This window comes from Rattus norvegicus, chromosome 2, assembly GCF_021556685.1.
Source record: "Rattus norvegicus strain SHRSP/BbbUtx chromosome 2, alternate assembly SHRSP_T2T, whole genome shotgun sequence".
NCBI classification, from domain to species: Eukaryota; Metazoa; Chordata; class Mammalia; order Rodentia; family Muridae; genus Rattus; species Rattus norvegicus.
In genome coordinates, this window is record NC_141535.1 from 227,052,684 (window position 1) to 227,068,183 (window position 15,500).

Below are 15,500 nucleotides of genomic sequence, written 5' to 3' on the forward strand. Positions count from 1 at the left end.
CTCCAGCTCAAAGGCAGCTATTGCCCTTCTTCCCTCCATCCACAGCCTCGATCTTCCTTCCACACTTGACCTGACATATTCACAGGACCAGGAAGGGAATTCTCTACCATTGTATTTGAGGGATCCCTGTCTAGCACACGATCTGAAAACTTCTTTAGCTCTAGTTCCTTCTGCCCCTATCCTGAAGCCTTCTGACTAAAACAGACACATATGTGGCGGCTTGCTGCTGCTCTTCCGTGTTTGTCGGAGAACGCTGATTAAATAGCTTAAATGATCATTGTTTAGTTTTCGCATTGAGTCAAAGCAAATGATACATTAGAAGGATTTTCTAAGAGTCAATTAGTAGGGGTTTGGAAATTCCTTTGAGGATGCCAAACATTAGGCAGATGCAAATTAGAAACAGTGGGTTTCTAAAGGACTCTTTATTGCTAACATTTTACAGCGTGTTTTAATCACATCTGTATTACAGCTCTGATGATTTTAAATACCCCAATGGCCGTCATTAAAAACACGTTTTTCTAGCATCGCATCGTAGTTCTTTCTGCTACCTCATTCACTTACAAGCACTTTGAGAAAACAAAACTTTCCTTTCTGCAATAATCGTTTGGAAGCTATGTTTATTGGTTCTTGTAAAGAGTGTCCCTGTGATAATGTTCATTTAGTTAACAGTATCATCTTGTAAAACAAAAACTTTCCTATTACAGCAAGTACTAACTGCTAAAAAAAAAAAAAATGAGAAGTCCAGATGGGTTGGGTAACTTCCTGGTATGGGCAGGGGTTAAGTAGTTGTGTGAGAATGAAATAAGTATCTTTCAGAGACAAACTGAAAATCGGGTCAAGGTCTTGAATTCAGGCTTCCCAGATTCTTTGACAGTTTTATCATCACAAGCTTATATTGACATGAAGCAAACAATGGCCCTCCTGTACCTAAATCCTGTACCTAAATCCTGTACCTAAATCCCTCACCTACAAAATTGCAAAACTGTAAGACCTTGAAGAGTTAAACCATTAGCGCATCAGTGTGTGTGTGTGTGTGTGTGTGTGTGTGTGTGTGTGTGTGTGTGTGTGTGACATGTGTAGGCAGTAACTGAGGACACATCTTGATTCTCTGGAGAGGGAAATCGCCTTTGGAAAACATTTGTGGTTTTATGTGGAGGTCCTTGATCCACTTGGACTTGAGCTTTGTACAAGGTGATAAGAATGGACGGATCGATTTGCACCCTTCCACATGCTGACTGCCAGTTGATCCAGCACCATTTGTCTTTTCTCCATTGGATGGTTTTGGCTCCTTTGTCAAAAATCAAGTGATCATAGGTGTGTGGGTTAATTTCTGGGTCTTCAATTCTGTTCCACTGGTCTATCTGCCTGTCTCTCTACCAATACCATACAGGTTTTTTTTAAATCACTATTGCTCTGTAATGCAACTGGAGATGAGGTGTGATTTCTCCAGAAGTTCTGCATGGGTGGGTGGGTTGGGGAACACCCTCATAGAAGCAGGGGGAGACAGTGGGTTTCTGGATGGGAAAACGGGAAAGGGGATAACATTTGAAATGTAAATAAAACATATCCAATACAAGAAAAGATGTCAAAAAACCCAAAACACACAAAAACACCAAAAAACCATTTCTGTATGAGGTACAAAGGTCTGGAGACACAGTGACAGGGAGTAATAGAAGAGGAGAGTCCATTGCCTCAGAGTATATCTCCTACCTGGATCACTACAGGGACCATCTGTGATCTAGACATTCTCCTGTGACTGTAAGAACTCCAGTGCCACCAAGGAAAGAGACAGCTAACACACTCACAGCCTCCTTAGTCACAATGCTTTCAACTGCATTTGATTTCCCATCTGCACACTGGAATGCTTCAAACATGAAGGTATTCATTTTGGGGCAAACAGACGCAACTGGTTATAATAATTATTATGTTCAACTAGTCTCAGAAGACATTATCTAGTGCTTTCTCTTGTATGTAGTTCTGGATTCTAAATAGACACATAAAACCATGTATGTGTAAGTATAGCACAGAAATAGAAGTGAAACCAATTTAGGGAGCAAAGGAACTCATTGGAGGGGAAGAGGAAAGAGAAAGCAAATGGGGTAGTGGGAGGTTGTTCAATGGGCAATATGTACTTATGTGAAAATAGCCTTATCATATAGCATTGCATATAAGAAATATATATATATATATATATGTGTGTGTGTGTGTGTGTGTGTGTGTGTGTAAAAATTTAAATCAATTGATGGATATTACTCATTACTCTTTGCTTTTTTTCCTTTTTCTTGGACAGAGGTACGCATGTGGAAGTCAAGGGCCACTAGCAAGAGGTTCTTCTTTTCCTCCACAATGTGAGACCCAGGGATCAAATTCAGGTCATCAGAGGTTAAACCAAGGTCATCAGCCTTGGTTACAAGTTCCTTTATCCATTTAACCATCTCACAGATGCTCTTCTTCTTAAACAGAAAGTGTATGACTAAGAATAAAGGGCTGATGAAGTCAAATCTAGAGTAGGAGTCGTGAAAATGAGTGTGGCTGGTGAAGTATGGCCCTCAGGGAATGGTGGGTGCTGGTAGCTGCCCTTAGAAAGGAGTGGTGACTTTCTCGGAAGAGCAGCCATGCATAAGAAGTCATGCCTGGGCATAGGAGAAAACACTCAGCTGCTATTTGCCCCTACTAACTAGTTCTCACCAGTGAGTAATTCGGACCTCTCTGCACCAGATCTGCTTACATTGCCCCGTTCTTGTTTCACGTAAGAATAGCATATAATAGCACATGACGATCACAGTCCAACAAAGAAGGTGGAAAAAAAAGGATCCTTGAAGAATAAATAAGAAACACATAAGTATCCCATATGAGGCCGTGTAGTCTTTAGTGCACTTGTTCTCATCTACTAAAGCTCCTTTCACTCTATCCCCTTCTTCTGGTAAGAGTATCAATTCCGTCACTAATTTGAATCAATCATCATCATGAACAACGGATGTGATCCTCCATACGCCCTCGTTGGAATCAGAGAGGACTGCTGCTTGCAAGAGGTTATGGTCAGTCAGTGACAGAGTAAGTCCTGATCAAACACCAAACATATTTCCTATAGTAATCAGGATTCCATCATTAGATTAATGAATCCTAATTTTAAATGAAGGGGTGGCTTATTGTTTTGGGGGAAGGGGTAAGTTGTTGTGGATTTTCAGCTCTTGGATGATAATTCACCAAGTAGCCACACAAAGCAAACAAGTACTAATTAGATTAAAGCTACAAAGATGAGCCTACTGAAACAAACAAGAGAGGCTGAGATTTAACTCAACATTACAGTATGTGCCTAGCATAAGCAAGGTTCTAATTTTTTTTACAGGACCAGTACAATAAACACATCATTTAAATTGATAAAAAGACATAAAAATTAAAACCTAGACAACAGAGACTATCGGTGTTTCATAACATACCTTGTGATTACATGTTTTCTGTCATGTTCTTGTTTTATATATTTCAGAAAAATAAAAGCAAAATGTGCTAACATTCTAAATAACACAGGTGACTAGATTGCATCTGCCTTTCAAGTCTATCCTTTTGGTTATTTATTTAGCCTGGAACATGTCCCCAATTGATAAAAATTGTGTTATATTAAAAGGTTATGCATATCTCAGTAAAAATAACTAAAGTATTATTATCAAATTAGTGTTAATTTACTATTGAGAAATGGCTTAAATTATCTTGCTACTAAAGGCATTGTGGTATTCTTCCTTTCTTTCTTCTACGTTCTTTGCCTAATGAAAGGAAGGTTTTGGGTATAAGGAAACACTTTAAAAAAGACAAGTCTGGGGTTGGGATTTAGCTCAGTGGTAGAGCATTTGCCTAGGAAGCGCAAGGCCCTGGGTTCGGTCCCCAGCTCCGAAAAAAAGAACCAAAAAAAAAAAAAAAAGACAAGTCAAATGAGGAAATACCAGTATTCTGAGAATATTCAGAAATGTGGAACTCAAAATACAAACAACCCCCCCACAAAAAAAGAGGTTCAGAAAATGACTCCAACTGTATCCGTTTTCAAGAATGTAATTAGCTCTGTCACTCCTCCTGGCTGAACCAGCATCCTGACTGTGGTTATCCTGACAGAACTGGAGCCAGATCCTCTCTCTCCTTGAAGGAACATCCTCTCTATTTATTTGAAGTAACAAAAGTTATTGTGGTATTATGTTGCTTCTACGTGGCCTGTTAAGTTATCCTACAAAACATAAAATGTATTATCTCCTTAAATTTATTGCAGTGATTAGTTGCAACTATTTTAGGTAGGAAAAGATTGCAAGAATAATAGATTTGAGTGGCACTTCACGGTTGGTATATTCTCCTCACACACGTGGTTTAGAGATGAACATGTCTAATGAGGAAACACGCTGCCTGTGGCTACTCTAATCAGATTGTCCTTAATTCTAGAATGTTTTAGGGAATGACATCACATTTTTAAATGATGATATGCTACAGATCTTATATAACTAAGGACACGGTTGCAGGTTTTTACAGTTTAATGTGAAAATCCCTTCAAAGTCCATTTCACGATGGGGTTTAGGTATGTGTCTGCTGTTTAAACACGACCTGCGAAAACATATATACCCAAATGTTTTTCATACTCAGGATCTCGTTTCCTTTCATTCTCAGACCTCATTTTCCTTAACACGCCATTGTCTTCTGAGTCTCCTTTCTGTCTGTAGTACATCCCACTGCTACCCCAAGTTGTTGGACCTTGTCACTAAGGACTTAGACCTAAAATAGTGAGTGTGTGTGCCCTACCCAGCCAGTCAACATGCTCCCCCATCCCAGCATCACTCTGGCTTTCATTTCTATTTTAACCTTCCTTCCCTCTCACTCAAAATGCGACAGACAAGAAGGACTCAGAACTGTACTGACATCATCTTGGGCACAGTGCTGAAGAAAACAACAGAAGAGCCTAGATTTGTAGCAAAAGGAAGCCTCCACTGAAGAACTATTTGCCTTTAACAAAGATGATAACTGTGCAGAAAATAATGTATTTCTATACCAGAGGGGAGTAACAATGTATCTAAAATCAAATATGATTCTGATGCACTGTGTTAGAGCAAACTATAGAAGAATTGTTAGTCGCAGAATTTCTTCGATGACAGTGTCCTAACATGCATGTGTTTAAGACTTAGTACACCACAGCATGCTTATTATAGGAAACATATCTGTTACAGAACACAGTTTCAAGGACAGAGTCCTGAAGGAATAAAACCCAGTAAATCTGAGTTCCAATGCTTCCGGCCTCCACCATCAAAGAGGAAATTATTGGTCATCCATTGGAATGTTCCACATGGCTGTCTACATACTCACCTAGTCACAGCCATATCAATTACACAGTGCCACCTATGCTCCAAGGCTTGATCTCCAGAGATATTTATTTAAACCAATCAATTCACCATGTGATTTTAACATGTTAAAGTTGGTGGGAGAGTACACCTTTTATTTTTATATTGTCTTTGAAAGCTTTTATTTAATATTTATGGCATATTTTAGCTTAAGAAAACCAACATTTCAAGTTCTTCATGGCTCCGAGTATAGTGATTATGGTGTTGAGCCACACAGCAGAGAGGTTTGTATCCAGTAGGTATGGCGTGCATAAGAATATATCATTTTGAGCCACAGGAAAATGGCACTATAGTTCCTTCTGAAGAAATACAATTTTGTTCTCCCTTTTATTATCATCTCTTACCAAGCATGTAACAAGATTTACCTAAACACATAATCACTGACTTCACCATATTGGGTTTTAGGCAACACTATCCACCTCTTGGATTCAGACACAATGACTGAGTGTAGTTGGATGGATTTATTCAGAAATGAAGATCTGATCAAGTGATTGTGATAGAAGAGAAGTGTTGATGAAGCCTGTGAGACAGGGAGATAAAAATGATGATGCAAGCACTCCAATCTGGATAAAAAGAGATTATCTATAAAAAAAGCAGCTTGGGACAATTTAACAGTTTGCCCTAGTAAGGCCCACCCCCCACATTCACACACATATACACCACACACACCACACACACACACACACACACACACACACACACTTATACATGAATACTTGCACATGCACACACAATACAGACATGCACACACACTCACACATGCATACATAGACAGTCACACATACAGCCACACAAATACATACACAGTCACACAGTCTCACATACACATATACATACACACATATTACACACACAATCACACACACACACTTATACACACAGTCTCTCTCTTATACACACACAATCTCACTCATATAGACATCACTCACATATAAATACAGTCACACACAGCCACACACATAGATACATATACACTCGCCTAGTCACACATACCCACTCATACACATACATTCACACACACCCATTCATACACATAGTCATACATGCAGCCATACACTATACACAGTCAGACACATTCATATAGACAGTCATACGCACACACACACACACACACACACGCAGCCATACACACCTGAGTTCCAGAATCAGGGAAGAACACAAGAGAGGAGGAAGGTCAGCAGGGGAATAGGAATATTTAGGCGTATGAGAGGTCTAGTCACCAAAAGAGACTCCTTGTGGAATGAACAGAATTCTTTCTGAAATTTTCCACAGGGGAAGATCCCCTTTGGCAAATCCCAATAGCATTTGAGTGCTGGAGCCACACTGACTTTAAAGATACAAACAAAATATTTTTAAAAATTTTCAAACCTCTGGATTTATTGAGAGGGATATTGGAGTGATAACCATACTCAAATTCTAGCCTTGAATGGACTAGTAGTAGCTGATCAAATAGTTTCTCGTGTTATTTTTATATCTCAATTCAGCCATTTAAAATAAATACAAATTAACTACAGAAAACTACTCTGAGGACGTTTCAATGCTAACAGAAGATATTTTTCTGATGTCCATGCCCTTCCTTAAGCCATTTCTTGAGCCTTTCCCTGTATTATAAAAGCAGCCCTTATTGGCCACTGCTGCTTTCTCATCTACAGTTTATTCTTCAACCTTCTATTCCGACGGCACTGAAGCATCACTGTTTGATTTCTTGCCAACGTCCCCTAAATCACTAGATGTGGTCTTAGGCTTAAACTGTTAGTTTTAAGCCATACCAACACTATGGACCATCTCCTTTACTTCCCTTTCATTTTTATCAGTGTTTAAAATTTTCTGATAGTTTCTCACTTGCAAACAGTGCATTGCCATCACGATTTCCTCATACATGTCTTCTCTTGCCCCCAGCCCAACCCTCTGACCCTTTCCTGCCTCTTATTCTTCCTCCTTTCACAGGAGACAGTCACAGCTGCTGTGTGTTCATGATGGCAACAGCCACGCAATATCTAGAAGAGGATGACGTATTCATAGCATTTGTTCTTCCCTGTCCTCTACGTCAGCTTCCCATCGTGTCTTCTGCCAAGCCCCCAGGCTTTGGAGTGGAGGATTCTGATGCTGCATGTAGGACTCTTATTCTCACCATTTGTAATGATTCTTTGCTCTGGTTACTACTCACCCCCAAGAAAGGCATTTCTAGGGCTAAGAATTGTATGCATCTATGAGTATGAATGTATGCATTTAGAAGGAAGTCTAACGACCTGCTCATTTAGCAAAACTTCAGCAGTCGATTCCCTTACATGGCCTGTGACATCCTGTGCCATATAGCCACCTCAGTTTTGAGGAAGATGACCAAAGAAACAAGCACCCATACTCGACAGCCTCTTCAACACATGATGCTGAGAATATTGGATATCTATATGAAGAGGAATGGAAACTAGATCCTTATCTCTTGGCTGAAAAAAGAAAAGAATTCTAAATGGGTCAAGGAACTCAACATAAGACTTGAAACTCTGAAATTACCAGAGGAAGAAGTCAGGAGTGCACTACAGGGTATAGGCAGAGGATCCAACCATGTATGGATGGAGCCTCTGGAACTATGGGTCAAAATAAATCTTTTCTCCTTTGACATTTTCTCTCCTCAATATTTGCCACAGTGTTACAAGTTAACAAACACAAATATGGCATTTTCATAATTCTTTTGTCTCTAGCTTCAACTACCTTTCTGATATCTGTGATCTTAATATGAAACCAGTTGCTTGACATCTCAACTTAAGTATTACTCAGGCTTCAGTCTTGAAGTTTCCTCATATCTGCCATGTTGGTCTTTTCTACACTTTTGGTTTCCCTTCAGTTTCCCACTCTATGAGCCTTAGAAATTGTCTTGTTATCATTTTGGTTTTGCTTCTATCTTAAAATACCCAATAAAAGGCAAGTTGGAGATGAAAAGAGGTTATTTAGTTTGTAATTTCAGGTCACAGTCCATCATTGGAAAAGTCAAGGTGTGGGCTTCAAATGATCTCATTGCAAGTGGAGAGATATGTACACATGTTCTCTGGTGCTTAGCTTGTTCTCTCTGCTCTTATAGTGTAGAGAACCTCAGACTAGGGTCACACAGGATTGGCTGGGTCATCCCACATCAGTTTCAGGCAATCTCCTACTGGCCAGGTCACAATTTACTTAAGATCTTACGGAGAGTCTTCCCAGTGGATTCCAGGTTGTGACAAGTTCACAAAGCTCACAACACATTTTTTTTCCTGTCCATTTGTGGGACTTTGGAGATTATAACCTAATTACAACATTTCTGCCTCCTCTTCTTCTTTCCAAACCTTCCTTATATATCCACCTTTCTCTCTTCCAAATTCATGGCAATTTTCTCCACTGTTATTACATAAGCATGTGTGTGTGTGTGTGTGTGTGTGTGTGTGTACATACATATTCCTAAATATAACCTATCACTATAATGTTACTTGTATTTATTTTTTAATGGATGAGTGTTTGACACTGAAAATCAATTAGTGCATCTATGAAATGTCTCACACAAATGATCAGCATTTAATAAACAGGATCAAAAGGTAAAGAGGCCCTGGACCTTGCTCTGGGAGATGGGGTATCACTATCTTAAATTGGGTACCTACTGGTAAGTTACCAGCCACCAGGAATAGCTTCAAACTCATGGTTACATGGGACCTGATTAACCTCTGTGGGTCACAAAATGAAAGCAGTAGACATGAACATGAAAGTGAGATTTTTGTGGAGGGGGTAAGATAGACCAGGTAGTTGTGTACACTTCCAGAACTGTATAAAACAGCTTTGTCTTCAGAGTAACGTATCAAACCATAAAGAAGGAGGAAGAGAAGAAATGGGGGAGGGGAAAAAGAGGACAATGAGAAGGAGAAGAATAGAGAGGAGAAGAGGAGGAGGGAAGGAAGAGGAAGGGGACTAGGACAGACGGACTCACTGCTCAGGAACAACTCTTGTACTTTTTGGCTCAGAACATAAAAAACGAAGCAGTGAGATCTGCCAGTGTGCAAACAAACGTGGCAGGGAAGCTTAAAAGAAAGGAAGCTCTAATACACAGTATTAAAGACATTACTTACTCAACAATCTAGAGCAAAACAAAACTCACGGACAGCCACAAGGTCTGAGGAATTACTAGTCAAAACTGTGGAAGGTTTTCAGGTTTGTTTGTTTGTTTTTCTGGAAGAACTCAGCACACAATGCTTGAAACAAACATAGAAGTCCCCGTAGTGTGGAAGTCTAAGGTGCTTATTGTTGTTCTCTGGGGGACGCAGCTAATCCCATATAGTATCTGACAGTTTTCAGCACTTGGACCATCTGAATGTTTGCAGTAAGATATAGGTGCCATTTTATATATTTAGAAGCTAAATACATAGCTGTTTCCAAAATCATTGTGAGATACTTGACAACCAAAAAATAATGTAATAAAATAGCAAGTGCACTCAGAGGATTAGTTAACAACCAAGAGAGCTGTTAGCATTTGCAACGTATACAACGTATATTTGGCCAGAATGACGGTCTTTACTTTCAATTTCTTTGGACGTATACTGTGTCTCAGCACGTGTACACTGTATGTATGTGGCATGATGCATGTGTATAAGGGACAGAGGATAACTGCTGGAGTCGGCTCTCTCCTTCTACCATATGGGTTCTAGATATTCCCAAGGTCAGTAGGTTTGTCGGTAAATGGCTTTACCCACTGAGGCACTGAACCGCCCTCCTTTCCCCCAGGATATATAACATGCTCCTTACTTTAGGTAGGGTTTTCTTAAAAGACACGAGTCTCACTGTGTAGCCCTAGCTGTCCCGGATCTCACTAAGTTGACCAGGCTGGCCATGAATTCAAATTGACCTTCCTGCCTCTGTCTCCCTCCTGTTGGGATCAAAAGGCCTATGTATGCTACCATTCCTGGATTAGACTGGAAGTTTTTATTTTTACAACTGCAGTAAATATTTTGAGAAAGCAGGCTATTCCTCTTCAAACCATTTAAAAATATTCCAGTGTTTTGAAACGTACTTTCACCTATATTATATATGAGTCAAACTGGGTCACAACTGGTACTCTGTGAGGAGGGAAAGTAGATCGTGTGCTCACTTTGACCTATTAAATTCCTCTTTTAATTTTGTGAAAACTGCTCCATTTTCATACTCTTCAAATCCATCTGCTCTTGGTTCTTCTCACTGTGGATACCTCTGCTTCTTTTCCTAGAAGTGCTAACCATGCACTTTCCCACAGACATGGCAGCACCTCACACAGGAAGTCATGCCTTCTAAATTTCCCCGCTCTCAAGTTGCTTCGTCATTGAGTTGTCGACCAAACTAGATGGGAAGGTCTCTTAATGTATACTTTTTGCTTCTCTATTTGTGTGAGACCGGGTTTCATCATCAGCTCAGGTGCCCTGAAATCTTTATGTAGCCCAGGCTCACCCCTTACCTCAGCCTACCATTCCTGGGTTCTAACAGCCTAAACCATGATGCCCAGCAAGAACTTATCTTTCAAATAGGTAAACACAGCCTATTACAGAATGATCTACGAACTAAAGAAACATCTATGGCGCCCTAATGGAGATGTCACCTGCATGTTCTCTTTTATTTCTCAAAGACAACTTCCAAACGTGTGTTACTGTTTCTCTGCATTTTACTTTTTCATAAGTTACTGACAAGGGTTGCCCGTGATCACAGTGAAGCTAAGTCAGAAGCTGGGTCTGAGACAGTCTGCGTCTGGAGGCATCAGAGGTAGGCAGTACTCATTAAAGTGTGTGCAGAAGAAAAGTCCCTCTGCTACTCCAGGGTCACCCTAACACCTCTGATGCTTGGGCCTCACCTCTTTAGTGTTTACACATTACTGAATTATTCACGCCTGAGTGAAAACTGTCTGAAGGAGTTTCCTTGTTTAATTCTCAGACCAAGTGACCTAATTGGTACCTTATTCCAAGTAAAGTTTTGCCTGACACCAGAGTGGAGTCAGGGGTTCGCTTAGGAGGATAAACCCAGATTATAGTTAGTGAAAGAGCTGTAAATCCTCTGAATGTAGAGGGACACACTGAGGCCGCTGTGTTCCACAAAGGTTGTGGCTACGCACAGAGCACACTGTGGGTAGAGATACACAGTGCTTCTAATCTTTAATGTTTTCTGCTTTCACGTGGTCAAATAATGAATAATGCCAACTTTTTAAGGTATGGGACAAATAATTTGGACTTTAATGGATAGCTCTGAAGGAAGGTAGAAGGTTTTTGGTCTTTTGTTTTGGTTGGATTTTGGTTTGATTTGGTTTGGTTTTGGTTTGTTGTATTGTTTTTCTGTTTGTTTGTTTGGTTTTCAAGACAGTGTTTCTTTGTGCAGCCATAGTTGTCCTGGAACTCGCTCTGTAGACCAGGCTGGCCTTAAACTCAAAGTGTACCACCACTCCTGGCATTAGCATTTTTGTTTTACAAAAAAAATTTAAAAGCATTTGCTTCAGGATGAAACAGAGACAGGATCCCTTTTCAAGACATTATTTGACCATATCTAGTTAAATATAAATCAAAAGATACATTCTAAAACCCAAGTCCCATTCACTGCACATTTTGTCTACTGGTCAGACTGTCGCTCTAGTCTTGATTATTAAACCTTACCATCTGCCACTGAAGGGCTAACTAGATACATAATGGTGACTATGACTCCGATGACAAGATGTGTAGATGTGTTCACTGCTGGCTCACTTCTTCATGGGTGTCAAAGCATATTTGCCATTCATACCTTTTGACACACGGCTCTAGTGAGGAGACACATGGCGGCTGTGTAATGGATGAGTGAATGGCCTTCCTCTGATCCTGCTTGTGAGAGAGATAGCCCCAGTCTTCTCTTCTCAGAAGGGATGCTGCTGACCTAAGTGAGCCCCTCCCTCCCTCCCTGCAGCACATTAAGCTAAAGTCAACCCTGTGCTGAGAATAATGCCTCACAGCATCTCCACTTCATAAACAGGACCAAGAGGTTAGGAGGCCCTGTGAGCCCTTCCTCCGTCTGGGAGACAAGAGTCACCTTCTTGAATTGGGTACCTAATACTGAGTGACCAGCCACCAAAGATAGTTTTAAACTCATGGTTACGTGGGACCAGATTAATCTCTGAGTGTCACAAAATGAAATCAGTAGACATGAACACAGAATCGAGATTGGGGGTGTGGGGAAAGAAAGATGGGGGTGGGGTGGGCGGAGGATGAGACTGGGCCCTATGTGTTGTATACACTTACAAAACTGTAGAACAACAAATTTAACTAATACAAAGAGAACTGGTTTACTCAGAAGACTACTTGCATTAATGAATTGGGCCTAAGTTAAGTCAAAATAGTACCCTCTGCCCTTTGGGACTTTCCTGTCCATAAGGAAACAACTGAAGAAAGTGCTAAATGCTGTATTAAGAAGGACCAAAGAGATGAGGAGAAATGCACAGAGGAGCAAGAACACTCAGCAAGACATGGAAGTTTCCTCACTTTCCCCATGTTGCTCAAAATAATCACCGTCTCCAGACACTAACATGAGGTTCAGGGAAACAAAAGGCATCTTCCAACATATTCTATTTAACTCAATTGTTAAGCAGAAATTACAAAAGAGGTCCCTTGTTCAAGCTCCAAAAGATGGCTTGTTTCTGCCTGTTTGCTGGCAAAGGCTAATTTGCCCCAGACCCTGAGCTACACAGTGATACCGAATGAATGCCAATGCCCAGCATTTAAAACGGAACAGAGTTGCCACATCACTGGTCCCAGAGCATCTCAGGCCATCCTCCATTGTAATAAATACATCTCCCATTTTACCTGAAAAACAGCTGTTCACATCTGTGCATCAGATCCTAAAACAACTAAAGTTAAAATGACCCTTCCTAAAATAAATAGATGAATTAATAAAATAAAAATAAAATGCTACGAGAAACTTAATTCTGATTAGCAAATTAAAATAATTTCAGGCTATAATTTCTTGCTGCATATCTCATCAGGAACAACTATAATAATATTAATATTCTGGCAAAATTTCTTTATAAAAGCTAACAGTTTTTAATGCTTTTTCTAGGACCCATAAACGCATTTGAAAATAAAACCGAAAGGAACTCAAAGCAACCACCATTAACAGTCATTTGAAAAAACATAAACTCATTCGCATAGTCAACCAAGTTAACTTTTTCTCCTTTAGGAGTTCCTGGATGCAGGGAGGTAGGCAGGTAGCTCTATACGGACCGGCCTGGGGCTGGAGAACAGGCAAGCATCTACGTACAAATGAGGCATTTTGCTCTGCTTATAAACATTTTAGATGATATCTAGCATTAAAGCTGCATGCAAAGTGATTTTTGAAAGGCCTGTTCACTTCTTGGAGCACTCAGGGAAGGTTCTAGGTCTGCTGACCTTGCACAGACCTGGGTTGGAAGCAGCTGGACTAGGAAATGAGCTCCCACCCGTTGAGTAAAGGACTCATCGGAACAAAACGTGCCTGCAGAGTCCTTCAGATTTGCAGTAGTGGGGAATGTAGAGAAACCCCATTTAAAGACACCCTGGACTTAGTGACTCCCAGGACAAACTATCTAGTGGTGGTCCTTGGTATCAGAAAGACTCCCGGGTCATCTTGTACCCTCCGCCCAAAGCCCTGACAAACATGAGACCACCCACCTGGAGGCGCTAGGCCAACCTGGAAGAGATCTGGGCTGCTGCCCCCAGTGCCAGAAGCCACAGGAAGCATTGCGGGAGGTTGGAGCCTGGGAACTGCAGTGGCCAGCCCTGCCTGCAACTTCCCCTGCAGACCTTCAGCTCTGCTGGTCGGTGGCCCTGCAGCTTGCTTCCTACCCTGGGGACTGCGGCCTGAGGTTGCCGGAAATGCAGCCCCTGGGCTCAGGCCGCAAGGGTAGGGCTAGGCTTTGCTGGGGGAAGTGAAATTGTTCCAGGGCTTGCTCTTGTTTAGTTTCAGAGTCTTGGGTTCTCATAGGATGCCCTCTTCTCCCAGACTATCTTTAAGCTCAGGTGGTCTGGTGCTTATAGCCTTTCTTATTCTATTCTATTCTATTCTATTCTATTCTATTCTATTCTATTCTATTCTATTCTATTCTATTCTATTCTATTCTATTCTATTATTCTATTCTATTCTATTCTATTCTATTCTATGTTTCTCTGCTAAACTAACCCTTCCTTCGGAAAGACTGGGACACGGAAAGTAGACTTCTATTAAAGGAATTACTTGGCAGAGGGGTTATAGAGACACAGGGACAGAGACGTAAAGCTATAGGGCTTTAATACTCCATCTTACCCAGGCTCCAGGCTAAGTCCCTGTGTTGTGGAGTGATTTTCATTCACACATGAAAAGTTTTTTTTTCCCCCTAGTTCTGCTCTAATTTTGAAATGGGCCAAGTCAGAGAGAGCTTACACAGGTCTCTAAATAGCCTGTGCCCTTCTCCTCAAACATGAATTATGGCTGTGTTCTTGCTTGTTTTCAAGAATGAGAAATACCAAAAGAGTTATCCCAGAGCCTAACAATAAGCAAATATCAAAAACCACTAGACTACAACCTTACCAAGAGATAACTTGACTATCACATTGAAAGTGTGGGAATAACACACAATTCCCACGTTACGTTTTCCTTTCTTCGAAAAGAACCAGAAAGTTCTACTTTACAGTGTTTTTTGGAATACTACGACTATCAAGTGTCACAGAAAAGTCATTAACTTTCCCCACATGCTGGACAAAATTCATGAAGTGAAATGTGAGAAAGTTGTGAAAAGCATTAGATTCATTTATCTCCTACATGATACACTCCTACTTCATCATTTTGAGTAACTCTTCCAAATTTGAAACAGTGAAGCAGACGATTTCAGCCAGTGCATGAAATAATAGCACTGTCACACAGGGAAAGGGGAGAGGGAGGGCAGATGTTGGGCTCTGAGGGGGTTGGTGGAGGGATATCATTTGAGATGTAAACTAATGGAAGGATTAATAAAAAATAAAATGAAGTAATATGCTGACGAGTGTGTGGCTGCTTACGAAGGGTTGCTTACCCAGGAACTTCAACAGAGTTTACATGAACACCGATGTAATTCTTTGCTCAATATTTTCAGAGATACAATACTTAGGAAAGATTAAGTCTTCATAGGGCAGAAAGGATGGGTGT

At 40.6% G+C, this 15,500-nt stretch overlaps 1 protein-coding gene across 11 annotated transcripts in view; it reads right to left on the reverse strand.

The window, feature by feature from the left end:
- Bank1 (B-cell scaffold protein with ankyrin repeats 1) overlaps positions 1–14,412 on the reverse strand; it is a 290,528-nt gene extending 276,116 nt beyond the window's left edge. For 6 of the 11 annotated variants that reach the window (XR_015666973.1, XM_087629390.1, XM_087629386.1 and 3 more), the window contains exon 1: positions 14,012–14,388. Coding sequence is in view for 10 of the 11 variants with exons in the window: in XM_087629390.1 (XP_087485516.1) it covers positions 14,012–14,081 (70 nt within the window). In the remaining variant the exon portion in view is untranslated. 11 annotated transcript variants of the gene reach the window in all.
- Positions 14,413–15,500: the final 1,088 nt, after the last annotated feature.